Genomic DNA, 18,134 nt, shown 5'->3' on the forward strand with positions numbered 1-18,134 from the left:
AACATTAATTAACAGTGAATCAGAGTAGCTGGCAACTGTTTGAAAATATGAGCCAGGATCTTTTCAGTCGTTAGACCCTTCTCTACTCAACACGGTCCATTGCACAAGCATATGCATGCAATATGAAAAGAAGTTATTAAAATTTATTTTTAAATATTCTGTTATGATAAACTGCAGACATTCCTTTGAAAAAGGGAGCATAGACATGCAATGATTTGTGTGGGCATGGATATTGTTATCTAGGGAAGACAGTGGCATAGTGGTAATTTCACTGGGCTAATAATCCAAAGACCCAGGCTAATGCCCCAGGGACATGGGTTCAAATCCCACCACAGCAGCTGGTGGAGTTTAAATTCAATCAATTATTAAAAAAATCTGGAATTGAAATCTAGCCTCAGTAATGATGAAATGGTAAAAAAAAACATCTGGTTTGCTAATGCTCTTTAGGGGAGAACATTTGCCATCCTTATCCAGTCTGGCCTACATGTGACTCCAGACCCACAGCAACGTGGTTGACTCTTAACTTCCCTCTGAAATGGCCTAGCAAACCACTCAGTTGTACAAAACCGCTACACAAATGTTGAAAGTGAATAAAACCTACAGAACACCTGGCATCGACCTAGGCACTGGTAACGACAATGGCAAACCCAGCCTTGTCAACCCTGCAAAGTCCTCCTTACTAACATCTGGGAGCTTGTGCCAAAATTGGGAGAGCTGTCCCACAGACTAGTCAAGCAAGAGCCTGACATAGTCATACTCACGGAATCATACCTTACAGACAATGTCCCAGACACCACCATCACCCTTCCTGGGTATGTCTTGTCCCAACGGCAGGATAGACCCACCAGAGGTGGCGGCACAGTGGTATACAGTTGGGAGAGAGTTGCCCTGGGAGTCATCAACATTGACTCCGGACTCCATGAAGTCACATGGCATCAGGTCAAACATGGGCAAGGAAACCTCCTGCTGATTATAGTACAGCTAGAACACTGGCATCTACCTGGCAATGTGGAAAATCCGGCCAATTACCACCCTATAAGTCTACTCTCAATCATTAACGAAATGATGGAAGGTATCATCAACAGTGCTATCTCGCACAGCAATAACCTGCTCACTGATGCTCAGTTTGGGTTCCGCCAGGGCCACTCAGCTCCTGACCTCATTACAGCCTTGGTCAAAACATGGACAAAAGAGCTGAATTCAAGAGGTGAGGTGAGAGTGACTGCCCTTGACATCATGGTAGTATTTGACCGAGTATGGCATCAAAGAGCCCTAGCAAAACTCGAGTCAATGGAAATCAGGGAGAAAAGTAGTCGCTGGTTGGAGTCATACCTAGCACAAATGAAGATTGTTGTGCTTGTTGGAGGTCAATCATCTCAGTCCCAGGACATTGCTGCAAGAGTTCCTCAGGGTAGTTTCCTCAGCCCAACCGTCTTCAGCTGCTTTATCAATGACCTGCCCTCCACCATGATGTCAGAAGTGAGGATGTTTGCTGATGATTGTACGATGTTCAGTACCATTCACAACTCCTCAGGTACTGAAGCAGTCCGTTTCCATATGCAGCAAGACTGGACAACATTCAGGCTTGGGCTGATTAGTGGCAAGTAACATTCGCACTACACAGGCAATGACGCTCTCCAATGAAAGATAATCAAACCATCTCTCCTTGATATCCAACAGCATTGCCATTGCTGGATGCCCACTATCAACATCCTGGGGTTTACCATTGACCAGAAACTCAACTGTAGCAGGCATACTATGACTACAAGAGCTGGTTAGAGGCTGAGAATTCTGTGGCGAGTAACTCACCTCCTGACTCACCTCCTGACTCCCCAAAGCCTGTCCATCATCTACAAGGCACAAGTCAGGAGTGTGATGGAATATTCTCCACTTGCCTGGATGAGTGCGGCTCCAACAACACTCAAGAAGCTCGACACCATCCAGGGCAAAGCAGCCCACTTGATCGGCACCTCATCCACCACCTTAAACATTCTCTTCCTCCACCACCAACGCACAGTGGCAGCAGTGTGTACCATCTACAAGATGCACTGCAGGAATGCACCAAGGCTCCTTAGACAGCACCTTCCAAACCCGTGACCTCTACCAACTAGAAGGACAAGGGCAGCAGATGCACAGGAACACCACCACCTGCAAGTTCCCCTCCAAGTCACACACCATCCTGACTTGGAACTATATTGCCGTTCCTTCACTGTCGCTGGGTCAAAATCCTGGAACTCCCTTCCTACCAGCACTGTGGGTGTACCTACCCCACATGCACTGCAGCAGTTCAAGAAGGCAGCTCATCACCACCTTCTCAGGGACAATTAGGGTTGGGCAACAAATGCTGGCATAGCCAGCGATGCCAACATCCCATGAAACGAACAAAAAAAAAAACACTGGAGTCCATCTACAGGCTCGCTGCTGAAATTGTTTTCAGGGGGCCATTAAAGTGTAGTAACAACTTTGGGCTACTTGACTGGCACTCTAGAGGAAGACATTGGTGGTGTTCAAATAGCACAATGGTCTGTTGTCGAAGCTCCCAGGACCAATACTGGAACACGTCAGGAGATTGTCTATCTCCTTGGATTGGTTGAGGAGGGTGCTAAGTGTGAGAGAGCTAAGAGCAATGTTGGAATTAGAAAACATGCTGGAGTCTAAGAAATATGAAGGTTGCAATTAATAGTGCGCATTCTCAATTCACTCTATTATGCAGTGAGTTGATCTGGAATGCGCTACCTGAAAGGGCGGTGGAAGCAGATTCAATAGTAACTTTCAGAAGGGGATTGGATAAATAGTTGAAGGGAAACAATTTGAAGGGTTAATGGGGAAAGAGCTGTCGAATTTGTCCCACTTGCCTGCTCCTTCCCCTTAGCACAGGCACGATGGGCCGAATGGCCTCCTTCTGCACTGAATCATTCTATGATGTTATCAATCGCAGGATGTGGGCATCGCTAATATGGCTGGCATTTATTGCCCATGCCTAATTGCCCTTGAGAGGTGGTGTTGAGCCGCCTTCTTGAACCGCTGCAGTCCATGTGCTATAGGAAGGGAGTTCCAGGATTTTGGCCCAGAAACGATTCAGGAATGGCGATGTAGTTCCAAGTCAGGATGGTGTGTGTGATTTGGAGGAGAACTTGGATGTGATGGTGCTCCCATGCACCTGCTGCCCTCCTGGCTGGGAGAGGTTGCAGGTTTGGGAGGTGTTGTTTAGGAGGCCTTGGTGAGTTGCTGCAGTGCATCCTAATGTGCAAATCCTCAACCACTCCTAGCATTTGTTATGGCAGTGGGACCTTTTTCAAATATCCAACCTCGCTCACATTGTTCATTCATCGCCTCAGCCTAGTCAATAAGTATCAGGAGGCTTCCGGTTGGGGAGGAGGGCATGTTACAATCAAATCCAATCCTGCTTTGTCCACACCTAAACAAGTTTTGCTGTGATAATTTAAAATCTGAGATTGAAAGAAGTTTTTGTTCAGCAAGGGTATAAAAGGATATGGAGCCAAGGCAGTTGGATGGAGTTAAAATATAGGTCAGTCATGATCGCATTCAATGACGGAACAGAGTCAAGGGGCTGAATGACCTCCTTCTGTTCCCATGTTCCTACAGAACATGGAGAATTCATGATCTCAGGGTGATAGTACTGGGAGCAATAACTTGTAGGCAATTGCTGTAGTATGGACAGATCTAAAATAAGGTGCTGTCAGCAATCAGGCTCCCAGGAGTTGTGTTAATATTGACAGTAACAGTTGTGACAATGAGTAGAAGAAACCCAGGTCAAAGACTAGGAGAGCAGACACCCCACTAGAGGCAGCATGGGGTTCAGCACATCAGAGAAAAGATTTTGCACCAGTTGGCCTCATGACTTAAAGTGAAGGCTGGGAGGGTGAGAGAGAGATCGATAACTGCTTACAGTGTACATCAAATGTGCAGTTATACTGTCAGTTTGCACTGCTGTCCAATCAAGCAAGCTAGCACCATCTTTGTACATAAAGCTTGTGTGGAGCTCCATCAAAGCTACTAAGTATCATCACCTCATTCCATGACAATATGAAAGGCACAATTCAGCATAGCGGCGCCTCATCAGACCCCTTTCCTATTCTGAGTGGTGTGAAACAGGGCTGTGTTCTTGCACCTACCCTGTTTGGGATCTTCTTCTCCCTGCTGCTCTCACACGCGTTCAAGTCTTCAGAAGAAGGAATTTTCCTCCACACAAGATCAGGTGGCAGGTTGTTCAACCTTGCCCGCCTAAGAGCGAAGACCAAAGTACGGAAAGTCCTCATCAGGGAACTCCTCTTTGCTGACGATGCCGCATTAACATCCCACACAGAACAGTGTCTGCAGAGACTCATTGACAGGACTGCGGCTGCCTGCAATGAATTTGGCCTAACCATCAGTCTCAAGAAAACGAACATCATGGGACAGGACATCAGAAATGCTCCATCCATCAATATTGGCGACCACGCTTTGGAAGTGGTTCAAGAGTTCACCTACCTAGGCTCAACTATCACCAGTAACCTGTCTCTTGATGCAGAAATCAACAAGCGCATGGGAAAGGCTTCCACTGCTATGTCCAGACTGGCCAAGAGTGTGGGAAAATGGCGCACTGACACGGAACACAAAAGTCTGAGTGTATCAGGCCTGTGTCCTCAGTACCTTGCTATATGGCAGCGAGGCCTGGACAATGTATGTCAGCCAAGAGCGACGTCTCAACTCATTCCATCTTCGCTGCCTCCGGAGAATCCTTGGCATCAGGTGGCAGGACCGTATCTCCAACGCCGCAGAAGTCCTTGAGGCAGCCAACATCCCCAGCATATAAACCCTACTGAGCCAGCGGCGCTTGAGATGGCTTGGCCATGTGAGCTGCATGGAAGATGGCAGGATCCCCAAGGACACATTGTACAACGAGCTCGTCACTGGCATCAGACCCACCGGCCGTCCATGTCTCCGCTTTAAAGACGCCTGCAAATGCGACATGAAGTCCTGTGACATTGACCACAAGTCGTGGGAGTCAGTTGCCAGTGATCGCCAGAGCTGGTGCACAGCCATAAAGGTGGGGCTAAAGTGTGGCGAGTTGAAAAGATGTAGCAGTTGGCAGAAAAAAAGACAGAAGTGCAAGGGGAGAGCCAACTGTGTAACAGCCCCGACAACCAATTTTATCTGCAGCGCCTGTGGAAGAGTCTGTCACTCTAGAATTGGCCTTTATAGCCACTCCAGGCGCTGCTTCACAAACCACTGACCATCTCTTGCGCTTGCCCATTGTCTCTCGAGACAAGGAGGCCAAAGAAGAAGAAGGGGGGTCTAACCAATGGCCACAAATAGCAGCTTCACATTTAATGTTGCAAGTTAGTTGACGGTTTAATAGTAAATTTTCAAGTTGTTACAGTGGAGTCAGCGGGATACTTTGAATATTCGGCTTTGTAACAGTTACAGTTTCTCCCTATCGTTCATTACAGTTATTGCAGCATTCCCAGTTTGGTCCCAGAAAACTGTAGATAAATTGCATTCCTTTGGCATTAACACCATTTGTGGTTATGTAAGGCTGCTTCTTTCATAGTGAACTCTGTCATGCAGGCAACTCCAATACTGAGAGCAAATTAAACTCATTGGGGTAGAAATTGGACACAATTGCACCCATTTTATGGGCATAAAACAGGACCCCAAAAGTTCAATTTAACGGGAGCCACATCCTGTGGCCCAGGAGTGCGTGAAATATGGTGTTCAGGCACACCTCGGCGGTCACTTAAAACCCGGCATTCGCCCCTTGGATATGTTAATTAGGGGCCTAATGGTGGACCTTCTCAGCTCAGTTTTCTGGCTTCCTCCGCAGGCTACACCAAAAACGGTCAGTGCTCTTTTATATATTTACTTAAGGTGGAGCCAGGAAGAACAGGAATGTTCCTCCAAGATGGACAGCACTACTGGGGGCTGATGTGCACCCATACCGCAAACCCCACTCCGTTCTCCGTCCCCAGTACATCTACCTAATCAAAAGAGTTTTGTGAGAAAAAGATATAAAAAGAGATGGAATGCTCAGGTGATTGGAGTTCAGATACAGATCTGCCATGATCTCTTTGAATGGCCAAAATAATACAAGGGGCTGAATGGCCTACTTCTGTTCATAGGTTCCGAATGTGCACTACCAGCTAGGCAGTTGGCCCAAATTGGTGTTCCCAAGACTTGCGATCCATGTCTAGGCACCCATCAGGCATCTGCATCGCTAGAAATGTGGAGATTGGACCCGAAGCCCAATTTCAGTCAAGTCTCGGGACTTTGACTTCTCGTGCATGCCTCAATCAAAACAGTTCTTTAGGTCATTGTCTTTTGATCACATCTTTGGCTTGCAAACAAATTCTCTCCTAATGAAATGGAGTGATCTTCGTTGAAGTGCGGGTGTCAGCGCATGGCACATTCTGGTGAGTTCATGTTCTCCATCCCACAGTGAGAATTGTGGAGAACAACAAATACCCCTGGACACCTCGTACAGGCTGAATAAAGAGGCTAGAAAGACACTGGAGAAAATGCAAAAAAGATTTACAAGGATGATACCAGAACTGAGAGATTATAACTATGAGGAAAGGTTGGCAAGGCTGGGATCTGTTATCTAGAAAAGAGGTGGTGACCTGATAGAGGTCTTTAAAATTATGAAAGGGTTTAGAGTCATGGAGTTATACAGCACAGAAACAGACCCTTCGGCCCATCATGTCTGTGCTGGCCATCAAGCACCTAATTATTCTAATCCCATTTTCCAGCACTTGGCCCGTAGCCTTGTATGCTTTGGCGTTTCTAAATATTTCTTAAATGTTGTGAGGGTTCCTGCCTCTACCACCTCTTCAGGCAGTGTGTTCCAGATTCCAACCACCCTCTGGGTTAAATTTTTTTTCCTCAAATCCCCTCTAAACCTCCTGCCCCTTACCTTAAATCTAGGTCCCCTGGCTATTGACACCTTCGCTAAGGGAAAATGTTTCTTCCTATCTAACCTATCAATGCCCCTCATAATTTTATACAACTCAATCATATCTCCCCTCAGCCTTCTCTGCTCTAAGGAAAACAACCCCAGCCTTTTCAGTCTCTCTTCAAAGCTGAAATGCTCCAGTCCAGGCAACATCCTGGTGAGTCTTCTATGCTCCCTCTCCATTGCAATCACATCCTTCCTATAGTGTGGTGACCAGAACTGTACACAGTACTCCAGCTGTGGCCTAACTAGTGTTTTATACAGCTCCATCATAACCTCCCTGCTCTTATATTCTATGCCTTGGCTAATAAAGGCAAGTATCCCATATGCCTTCCTAACCACCTCATCTACCTATGCTGCTGCCTTCAGTGATCTATGGACAAGTACACCAAGGTCCCTCTGACGCTCTGTACTTCCTCGGGTCCGACCATCCATTGTATATTCCCTTACCTTGTTAGTCCTCCCAAAATGCATCGCTTCACACTTCTCAGGATTAAATTCCATTTGCCACTGCTCTGCCCATCTTACCAGCCCATCTATATCGTCCTGTAAACTGAGGCTTTCCTCCTCCCTATTTGCGACACCACCAATTTTTGTGTCATCTGCGAACTTACTGATCATACCTCCTATATTCACGTCTAAATCATTAATGTACACTACAAAATATGAGGTAATGCATTTTGGAAGATCTAATGCAGGTGGGAAGTGTACAGTAAATGGCAGAACCCTGAGGAGTATTGACAGGGAGAGAGATCTGGGCGTGCAGGTCCACAGGTCACTGAAAGTGACAACGCAGGTGGATAAGGTAGTCAAGAAGGCATACGGCATGCTTGCCTTCATCGGTTGGGGCATAGAGTATAAAAATTGGCAAGTCATGCTGCAGCTGTACAGAACCTTAGTTAGGCCACACTTAGAATATTGCGTGCAATTCTGGTCGCCACACTACCAGAAGGACATGGAGGCTTTGGAGAGGGTACAGAAGAGGTTTACCAGGATGTTGCCTGGTCTGGAGGGCATTAGCTATGAGGAGAGGTTGGATAAACTCGGATTGTTTTCACTGGAACGACGGAGGTGGAGGGGTGACATGATAGAGGTTTACAAAGTTATGAGAGGCATGAACAGAGTGGATAGTCAGAAGCTTTTTCCCAGGGTGGAAGAGTCAGTTACTAGGGGACATAGGTTTAAGGTGAGAGGGGAAAAGTTTAGAGGGGATGTGCGAGGCAAGTTCTTTACACAGAGGGTGGTGAATGCCTGGAACATTGCTGCCGTGGGAGGTGGTGGAAGCAGGTCCAATAGCGACGTTTAAGAGGCATCTTGACAAATACATGAATAGGATGGGATTAGAGGGATACGGTCCCTGGAAGTGCAGAAGGTTTTAGTTTAGGCAGGCATCAAGATCGCGCAGGCTTGGAGGGCCGAATGGCCTGTTCCTGTGCTGTACTGTTCTTTGTTCTTTGTTCTTGTTCAAACAGCAAGGGTCCCAGCACTCCTCCTCACTATTTACAACACCACCAATTTTTATGTCATTTGCAAACTTACTGATCATACCTCCTATATTCACATCTAAATCATTAATGTACACTACAAACAGCAAGGGTCCCAGCACCGATCCGTGTGTTACACCACTGGTCACAGGCTTCCAATCGCAAAAACAGCCCTCGACCATTACCCTCTGCCTCCTGCCACTAAGCCAATTTTGGATCCAATTTGCCAAATTGCCCTGGATCCCATGGGCTCTTAACATATTGTTTGCCTTTGCTCCGTGACCTTTTGGTCAGCTATGTGACCTGGTCCAATCTGCACCTTCTCCTTTGTTATCTCTTGCCCCACCCCCACCTCACTTGCTTATAATCTGTGACTTTTCGAATATTTGTCAGTTCCGAAGAAGGGTCACTGACCCAAAACGCTAACTCTGCTTCTCTTTCCACAGATGCTGCCAGACCTGCTGAGTGATTCCAGCATTTCTTGTTTTTGTTATCCCATGGGCTGTTACCTTCTTAACCAATCTCCCATGTGGGACCTTATCAAAAGCCTTACTGAAGTCCATGTAGACTACATCAACTGCTTTACCCTCATCTACACATTTCGTCACCGCCTCAAAAAATTCAATCAAGTTAGTCAGAACCTGTCTCCCCCTGACAAAGCCATGCTGACTATCCCTGATTATTCCCTGCCTCTCCAAGTGGAAATTAATCCTGTCCCTCAGAATTTTTTCCAATAGTTTCCCAACCACTGATGTTAGACTCACTGGCCTGTAATTACCTGGTTTACCCCTGCTACCCTTCTTGAATAATGGTACCACATTCACTGTCCTCCAGTCCTCTGGTACCTCTCCTGTGGCCAGAGAGGATTTGAAAATTTGTGTCACAGCCCCTGCAATCTCCTGCCTTGCCTCACATAACAGTCTGGGATACATCTCATCTTGGCCTGGGGATTTATCCACTTTTAAGCCTGCTAAAACAGCTAATACTTCCTCCCTTTCAATGTTAATATGTTCAAATATATCACAATTCCCCTCCCTGATCTCCACACCTGCATCGTCCTTCTCCATGGTGAACACAGATGAAAAGTAATCATTTAAAACCTCACCTATGTCCTCTGGCTCCACACACTGATTGCCACTTTGGTCCCTAAGGGGCCCTACTCTTTCCCTGGTTATTCTTTTGCCCTTAATATACTTATGAAACGCCTTAGGATTTTCCTTTATCTTGCCGCCAGTGTTTATTCATGTCCCCTCTTTGCTCTCCTAATTACTCTTTTAAGTACTCCCTACACTTTCTATACTCCTCTAGGGCCTCCACTGTTTTCAGCCCTCTGAATCTGCCATAAGCCTCCTTTTCTTTCCTGATCCGATCCTCTATATCCCTTGACATCCAGGGTTCCCTGGACTTGATGGTCCTACCCTTCACCTTAATGGGTACATGTTGGCTCTGAACTCTCACTATTTTCTTTTTGAATGACTCCCACTGGTCTGATGTAGAGACTTTCCTACAAGTAGCTGCTCCCAGTCCACTTTGGCCAGATCCTGTTTTATCATCTTAAAATCGGCCTTCCCCCAATTCTGTACCTTTATTTCCTGTCCATCTTTATCCTTTTCCATAACTACCTTAAATCTTATAGAGTTATGATCACTATCCCTGAAATGCTCTCCCACTGACACTTCGACCACTTGTCTGGCTTCATTCCCTAGGATTAGGTCCAGTATTGCCCCTTCTCTTGTAGGACTATCCACGTACTGGCTCAAGAAGCTCTCCTGTATGCATTTTAAGAATTCCACCCCTTTAAGCCTTTTGCACTAAGACTATCCCAGTTGAAATTTGGGAAGTTGAAATCCCCTACTATTATTACCCTATTATTTTTACACCTCTCTGAGATTTGCCTGCATATCTGCTCCTCTATCTCTCCCTGACTGTTTGGAGGCCTGTAGTACACTCCCAGCCAAGTGATTGCCCCCTTTTTGTTTTTAAGTTCGACCCAAATGGCCTCATTTGAGGAACCTTCTAAGATATCATCCCTCCTTACTGCAGTAATTGACTCCTTGATCAAAAGTGCAATGCCACCTCCTCTTTTACCCCCTCCCCTGTCACGCCTGAAGATTCTATACCCTGGAATATTGAGCTGCCAGTCCTGCCCCTCCCTCAACCATGTCTCTGTGATAGCAATAATATCATATTCCCATGTGCGAATCAATGCCCTCAATTCATCTGCCTTATTAGTAAGACTCCTTGCTTTAAAAGTGATGCAATCCAGCCTTCCATCATTTGCTTGTGCCTTAACAGGTCTATATTTGCTCTGCCTTCCAGACTGACTCAGTTTCTCTTCTATATTTGACTGTGTATCACCCCCTACTGTACCTCCACTCTGTATCCCATCCCCCTGCCAAATTAGTTTAAACCTCCCCCCCCACCACAACAGCTCTAGCAAACCTTCCAGCAAGGATGTTGGTCCTGTTCCAATTCAGGTGCAACCCGTCCAACTTGTACAGGTCCCACCTTTGCCAGAAACAGACCCAGTGATCCAGTTTGTTGGGGTAGACATAGAGAAAATGTTTCCACTTGCTAGGGAGTCCAAAACTAGGGGCCAGAAATATACGAATGTCACTCATAAACCCAAAAGGGAATTCAGGTGACATTTCTTTCCCCAGAGTGGTGAGAATGTGGAACACGCTTCCACAGGGAGTGTGGTGAAGGTGAATACTATCGATACATTTAAGGGGAAACTGGATAAACACATGAGGAAGAAAGGAATAGATAGAAGGATATGCTGATAGGGTGAGATGAAGAGGGTGGGAGGAGGCTCGTGTAGAGCATAAACGCCAACATAGACCTATTGGGCTGAATGGTCTGTTCCTGTTGTATAGAATCGATATAATTCTATGAGCCAGCACCTTCAGGAGAGTAAAATGAACACAAATGGAAGCAATGCACATGTCAGCTCTGTTTCAAGTCAAATATCTCCTAGTTTATCTTTTATTCTTGTTGTGCAGGTGGGTACTCTGTGCCAATCATACGGAACCAGTGAAGGGATTTCTGGGTCGATATTTACGCCGTAAACTAATTGAAACTGAAATCGACAGAAACATGCGGAACAGTGACCTCCTGAGAATTATTGACTGGATTCCCAAAGTATGGCAGCATTTAAATGGCTTCCTAGAAACACACAGTTCTTCCGATGTGACTATTGGTGAGTTGTGATGTAGAGTCACTATCCAACGCCCAATCTGTCCTCCTCCAATAGATCAACTTGTGCAAGATCATTTAGTTTGCACGTTAATCATTTTTTTTTTCCATGCTTCAGGTCCCCGTCTTTTCCTCTCATGTCCTTTGGATGTAGATGGTTCCAGGGTTTGGTTCACAGACCTTTGGAATTATTCCCTGATACCTTACCTTCTGGAAGCAGTTCGTGAGGGCCTTCAGGTAACGTATTTCTTCAGCTTTTCTGAAGCTCTGTTCTGCAGTTTTGTCTGTTCGGATATTGAATCCATATTGATATCGTATTAGTTTCTGATACCTGCAGTGCAGAAAAGTACCCCAGAGTCAAGATGCATTCAAAAAAACTGCTTGTAAACAGATGCATGTCGCTAATTTCATACAATGGTCAGACACGAGGAAATTGCGAGCACTTGCTTACATCACAGAATCATAGAATTATACAGCATCACAGGAGAGCAATCATGTCCACACCAGCACTTTGAAAGCGCTGCCCAATTTGTCCCACTCTCCACCACCCCCACCTCTCCTGTAACTTTTTCCTTTCCATGTATTTATCCAATTCCTTTCTGAAAGTTACTATTGGACCTGCTTCAGGAAGCACATTCCAGATCATCATAACTCGCTGTGTGTGAAAAAAAAAGTCCCATCATCTCTTCCCCTCTCTGGTTCTTTTGCCAATTTCCTTCAAGCTGTGTTCTCTGGTTAGGGTTAAAGTGCACTTCTGTGTGCCTCTATATATAAATCAATAGTGCAGCCATCCCGTCACTGGTAGTAGGATTTATCTGTCGGGAATCACTGTCATTGATGCTGAGCTGGACTGAAAACTGATTATCTGGTCATTTATCTCATTCCTCTTTGTGGGATCTTGCTGTGCACATATTGGCTTCCATATTTCCTACTGTACAACAGTGAAAACACTTCAAAGAGTCTTTTAATTGGCTGCAAAGCACTTAGGGATGTCCTGAGGTTGTGAAAGGCGCTATAGAAATGCAGGTTTGTTCTTTCTGGAGTTCGGGAGGGTCTTCCAGTGATATTTTAATGGTAGGTGTGTTCGAGGCACTCAACATGCTGAATGGACGAGAAGATTCAGGCAAAGACTGGCAATCTCTGGGTTGGGTTTGGTGAGGGAATGTTTGATGGATCTTCGCCTCCGTGAAAGATAGCAAATGCTTCTGTGATCCTCTTTGTAAGGTAGGCCATGTAAATAGTTGTTGCTGAGAAGATAGTCTCTCCTCTTCTGTGCAGGGGGGGAGGGGAGAGGGAGGGGGCAGGGGCACAGACAAATGGGTGTTCCAGGCCATGTCCCTGACCTGGATACTCAAGGTGAATCCCATATCTGCCACTCAGCAGCCTGGCACACCTGGTTTCATCAAAAGTGCTACACCAGGACTCACCTCTGGAATTCAGCTCTTTTGTCCATTTTGGAACACGGTTGTAATGAGGTCTGGAGCTGATTGGTCCTGGTGGAACCCAAATTGAGCTTCTGTGAGCAGATTGTTGCTGAGCTCGTGCTGCTTGATAGTGCTGTCATGACACCTTCCATCACTTTGCTGATGATTGAGTGCAGACTGATGAGGCAGTAACTGGCTGAATTGGATTTATCCTGCTTTCTGTGACATTACTTTTTCTTACTTTTCAGGCTTTCTAGAGAGTGCTGAATGAGCTTTTCTCATTTTTCCCCCAAGAAAAAGTTGTAAGAAAGTTTAAATACAGGAAAAGGGAAAAAGGGCATTTGATCCATTTGCTCTACTCACCCAGTAGCAAAATCTCCAAGATGCCCAACTGGAGTATTGTGTCCAGTTCTGGTCACCACACTTTAGGAAGGATGTGAGGATTCTTGCGAGGATGCAGAGGAGATTTACCAGAATGGTTCCAGGGATGGAGGATTTTAGTTACAAGGTCTGGTTGGAAAAGCTTGGGGGTGTTTTCCTTGAGCAAAGAAGATTGAGGGGAGATTTAATAGAGGTGTATAAGAATATGACGGGCTTAGATAAGTTAGAAAAAGAAAAACAGTTTCCATTAGCTGATGGTGCAAGAGCTAGGAAACACAGATTGAAGGTTTTGGGCAAGAGATGCAGGGGGAATGTGAGGAAGAACTTTTTTATACAGTGAGTGGTAATGACCTGGAACTCACTGCCCATGAGGGTGGTAGAAGCGGAGACAATTAATGATTTGAAAAGGAAATTGGATGGGCACTTGAGGGAAATAAACTTGCAGGACCACGGGGATCGAGCGGGGGAGTGTGACTGACTGGATTGTTTTGCGGAGAGCCAGCATGGACTCGATGGGCTGAATAGCCTCCTTCTGTACCATAAATGACTCTATGGCTGTAGGACAGGGTGCAGGAACTCCCAATACCTCACCCTCTGTTGCATCCCCTTGTTTGGGGCAGGCAGATGGAAACCTAGGAAATTAAAGAACTTGCATTTATATAGAACCTTTCATGACCTCAGGACATGGCAACTAATTTTCAAACAGCAAGATCCCACAAATAACAATAAGATAAATACCCAGATAATCTGTTTTTAGTGATGTTGGTTAAACATTAAATATAGGTGAGGACAATGAGGAGTACATGCTGCTCCTCTTCAAAATAACACTGTGAATTATTTTACATTCACCTGAGAAGACAGACAGGGACAGGTTTTAGTGTCTCATCTGAGAGATGGCACCTCCAACAGTCCAAAACCGGGGGCCTGTCCTTAAAATTAGAGGCAGGCTGTTCAGGAATGATGCCAGGAAGGACTTTTTCACACAAAGTGGAGTGGAAATCTGGAATTCTCTCCCCAGAAAAGCTGTTGAGGCTGGGGGTCAATGGAAAATGTCAAACCTGAGATTGATAGATTTTTGTTAGGTAAGGATGTTAAGGGTTACGGAACCAGGTGGGTATATGGAGCTGAGATACAAATCAGCCTTAATCTAATTGAATGGTAGATCAGGTCCAGACTGCTGAAGAGCCTCCTATTGTTCCTGTGTTCTTAAAACTGCATTATTGTGCAAGCTGGTATAATTGCATTTTCCATCTTCTGCCACCTCACAGCTGTACGGCAAGAGAGCACAGTGGGAGGATCCCGCAAGATGGGTTGTGGATACGTACCCATGGAGCGCTGGCTCATTACAACATGAGTGGCCGTCGCTGCTGCAGCTGCGACCTGAGGATGTGGGCTATGATGGGCACACGTCTGCCAAGGAAGGAGGTGCCTCCAAGCATGTCCCCCAAAGTGATAGTGAAGGCGACCCATTGGTAAGTGATGCTATGCAGACATAATACATTGCCAACTGCAGTGCTTGTCACCACACTCTGTCTCCAGTGACAGAATTTATTTTCTCCGTGGCTGAACATTTTTGCATTTAGATGACATGAAGTAGAGGCCTGATGTTGGGGGTCACAGTACAATAAAGGTGCTAACTGCTTTCTGAACCACAATAACATTCTCAAAATAGACAAGAGATGGAGCTTGACATTGAAATGAAGATTGAGACTTTGTATTGTTTACCCTGAATGTGAAAAATACAAAAAACTTATGGAAATATGCAGAAACGTATTCAGAACAAGAGGAATATACAGCACACGGGATAGGAATATACTGCACTAGAGATAGGAATATACTGCACTAGGGACAGGAATATATTACACGAGAGATAGGAATATACAGCACTAGAGATAGGAATATACAGCACACGGGATAGGAATATACTGCACACGGGATAGGAATATACTGCACTAGAGATAGGAATATACTGCACTAGGGACAGGAATATATTACACGAGAGATAGGAATATACAGCACTAGAGATAGGAATATACAGCACACGGGATAGGAATATACTGCACACGGGATAGGAATATACTGCACTAGAGATAGGAATATACTGCACTAGGGACAGGAATATATTACACGAGAGATAGGAATATACAGCACTAGAGATAGGAATATACAGCACACGGGATAGGAATATACTGCACTAGAGATAGGAATATACAGCACACGGGATAGGAATATACTGCACTAGAGATAGGAATATACTGCACTAGGGACAGGAATATATTACACGAGAGATAGGAATATACAGCACTAGAGATAGGAATATACAGCACACGGGATAGGAATATACTGCACACGGGATAGGAATATACTGCACTAGAGATAGGAATATACTGCACTAGGGACAGGAATATACAGCACTAGAGATAGGAATATACAGCACACGGGATAGGAATATACTGCACTAGAGATAGGAATATACTGCACTAGGGATAGGAATATATTACACGAGAGATAGGAATATACAGCACTAGAGATAGGAATATACAGCACACGGGATAGGAATATACTGCACTAGAGAGAGGAATATATTACACTAGAGATAGGAATATATTGCACGAGAGATAGGAATATACAGCACTTGAGATAGGAATATACTTCACTGGGATAGGAATATACTGCACTGGGAAGGGAATATACCACACTGGGGAAAGGAATATACTACACTGGGGGATAGGAATATACTACACTGGGGATAGGAACTGCACTGGGGATAGGAATATACTACACTGGGGATAGGAACTGCACTGGGGATAGGAATATACTACACTGGGGATAGGAATATATTTCACTAGAGATAGGAATATATTACACTAGAGATAGGAATACACTGCACTGGGATAGGAATATACTGCACTCGGGACAGGAATATACTACATTGGGGACAGGAATATACTACACTGGGGAGAGGAATATACTACACTGGGGATAGGAACTGCACTGGGGATAGGAATATACTACACTGGGGATAGGAATATATTTCATGAGAGATAGGAATATACAGCAATCGGGTTAGGAATATACTGCACTGGGATAGGAATATACCATACTGGGGATAGGAATATACTACATTGGGGATAGGAATATACTACACTGGGGATAGGAACTGCACTGGGGATAGGAATATACTACACTGGGGATAGGAATATATTTCACTAGAGATAGGAATATACAGCAAACGGGTTAGGAATATACTGCACTGGGATAGGAATATACTACACTGGGGATAGGAATATACTGCACTGGGGATAGGAATATACTACACTGGGGATAGGAATATACTACACTGGGATAGGAATATACTGCACTGGGAAAGGAATATACTGCATTTGGGATAGGAATATACTGCATTAGGGATGGGAATTTACTGCACTGGGATAGGAATATACTGCATTTGGGATAGGAATATACTGCACTCGGGATAGGAATATACTTCACTGGGATAGGAATATACTGCACTGGGGTAGGAATATACTACACTGGGGATAGGAATATACTACACTGGGGATAGGAATATACTGCACTGGGGATAGGAATATACTACACTGGGTATAGGAATATACTACACTGGGGATAGGAATATATTTCACAAGAGATAGGAATATACAGCAAACGGGATAGGAATATACTGCACTGGGGATAGGAATATACTGCACTGGGGATAGGAATATACTACACTGGGAAGGGAATATACCACACTGGGGATAGGAATATACTACACTGGGGATAGGAATATATTTCACTAGAGATAGGAATATACTGCATTTGGGATAGGAATATACTGCATTAGGGATAGGAATATACTGCACTCAGGATAGGAATATACTTCACTGGGATAGGAATATACCGCACTGGGGTAGGAATATACTACACTGGGGATAGGAATATACTGCACTGGGGATAGGAATATACTACACTGGGGATAGGAATATACTACACTAGGATAGGAATATACTGCACTGGGATAGGAATATACTGCATTTGGGATAGGAATATACTGCATTAGGGATGGGAATTTACTGCACTGGGATAGGAATATACTGCATTTGGGATAGGAATATACTGCACTCGGGATAGGAATATACTTCACTGGGATAGGAATATACTGCATTCGGGATAGGAATATACTGCACTGGGGATAGGAATATACTGTATTCGGGATAGGAATATACTGCACTGGGGATAGGAATATACTGCACTGGGATAGGAACATACTGCACTGGGATAGGAATATACTGCATTCGGGATAGGAATATACTGCACGAGTGATAGGAATATACTGCATTCGGGATAGGAATATACTGCATTCGGGATAGGAATATACTGCACTAGTGATAGGAATATACTGCATTCGGGATAGGAATATACTGCACTGGGGATAGGAATATACTGCACTGGGATAGGAATATACTGCACTGGGATAGGAATATACTGCACTGGGGATAGGAATATACTGCATTCGGGATAGGAATATACTGCACTGGGGATAGGAATATACTGCAGTGGGATAGGAATATACTGCATTCGGGATAGGAATATACTGCACTGGGGATAGGAATATACTGCATTCGGGATAGGAATATACTGCACTGGGGATAGGAATATACTGCACTGGGATAGGAACATACTGCACTGGGATAGGAA

The 18,134-nt window shown here is 44.9% G+C and overlaps 1 protein-coding gene across 5 annotated transcripts in view; it reads left to right on the plus strand.

Annotated features, from left to right (window-relative positions):
- Positions 1-18,134, plus strand: part of nav3 (neuron navigator 3) — a 361,431-nt gene that overhangs the window by 301,358 nt on the left and 41,939 nt on the right. For all 5 annotated transcript variants that reach the window (XM_068050100.1, XM_068050098.1, XM_068050099.1 and 2 more), the window contains 3 exons: positions 11,439-11,635; positions 11,750-11,868; positions 14,705-14,908. In XM_068050100.1, the coding sequence (XP_067906201.1) occupies positions 11,439-11,635; positions 11,750-11,868; positions 14,705-14,908 (520 nt within the window). The remainder of the gene's footprint in view (positions 1-11,438; positions 11,636-11,749; positions 11,869-14,704; positions 14,909-18,134) is intronic.

The sequence above is a fragment of the Heterodontus francisci genome, chromosome 18 (genome assembly GCF_036365525.1).
Source record: "Heterodontus francisci isolate sHetFra1 chromosome 18, sHetFra1.hap1, whole genome shotgun sequence".
In the NCBI taxonomy this organism is placed as follows: Eukaryota; Metazoa; Chordata; class Chondrichthyes; order Heterodontiformes; family Heterodontidae; genus Heterodontus; species Heterodontus francisci.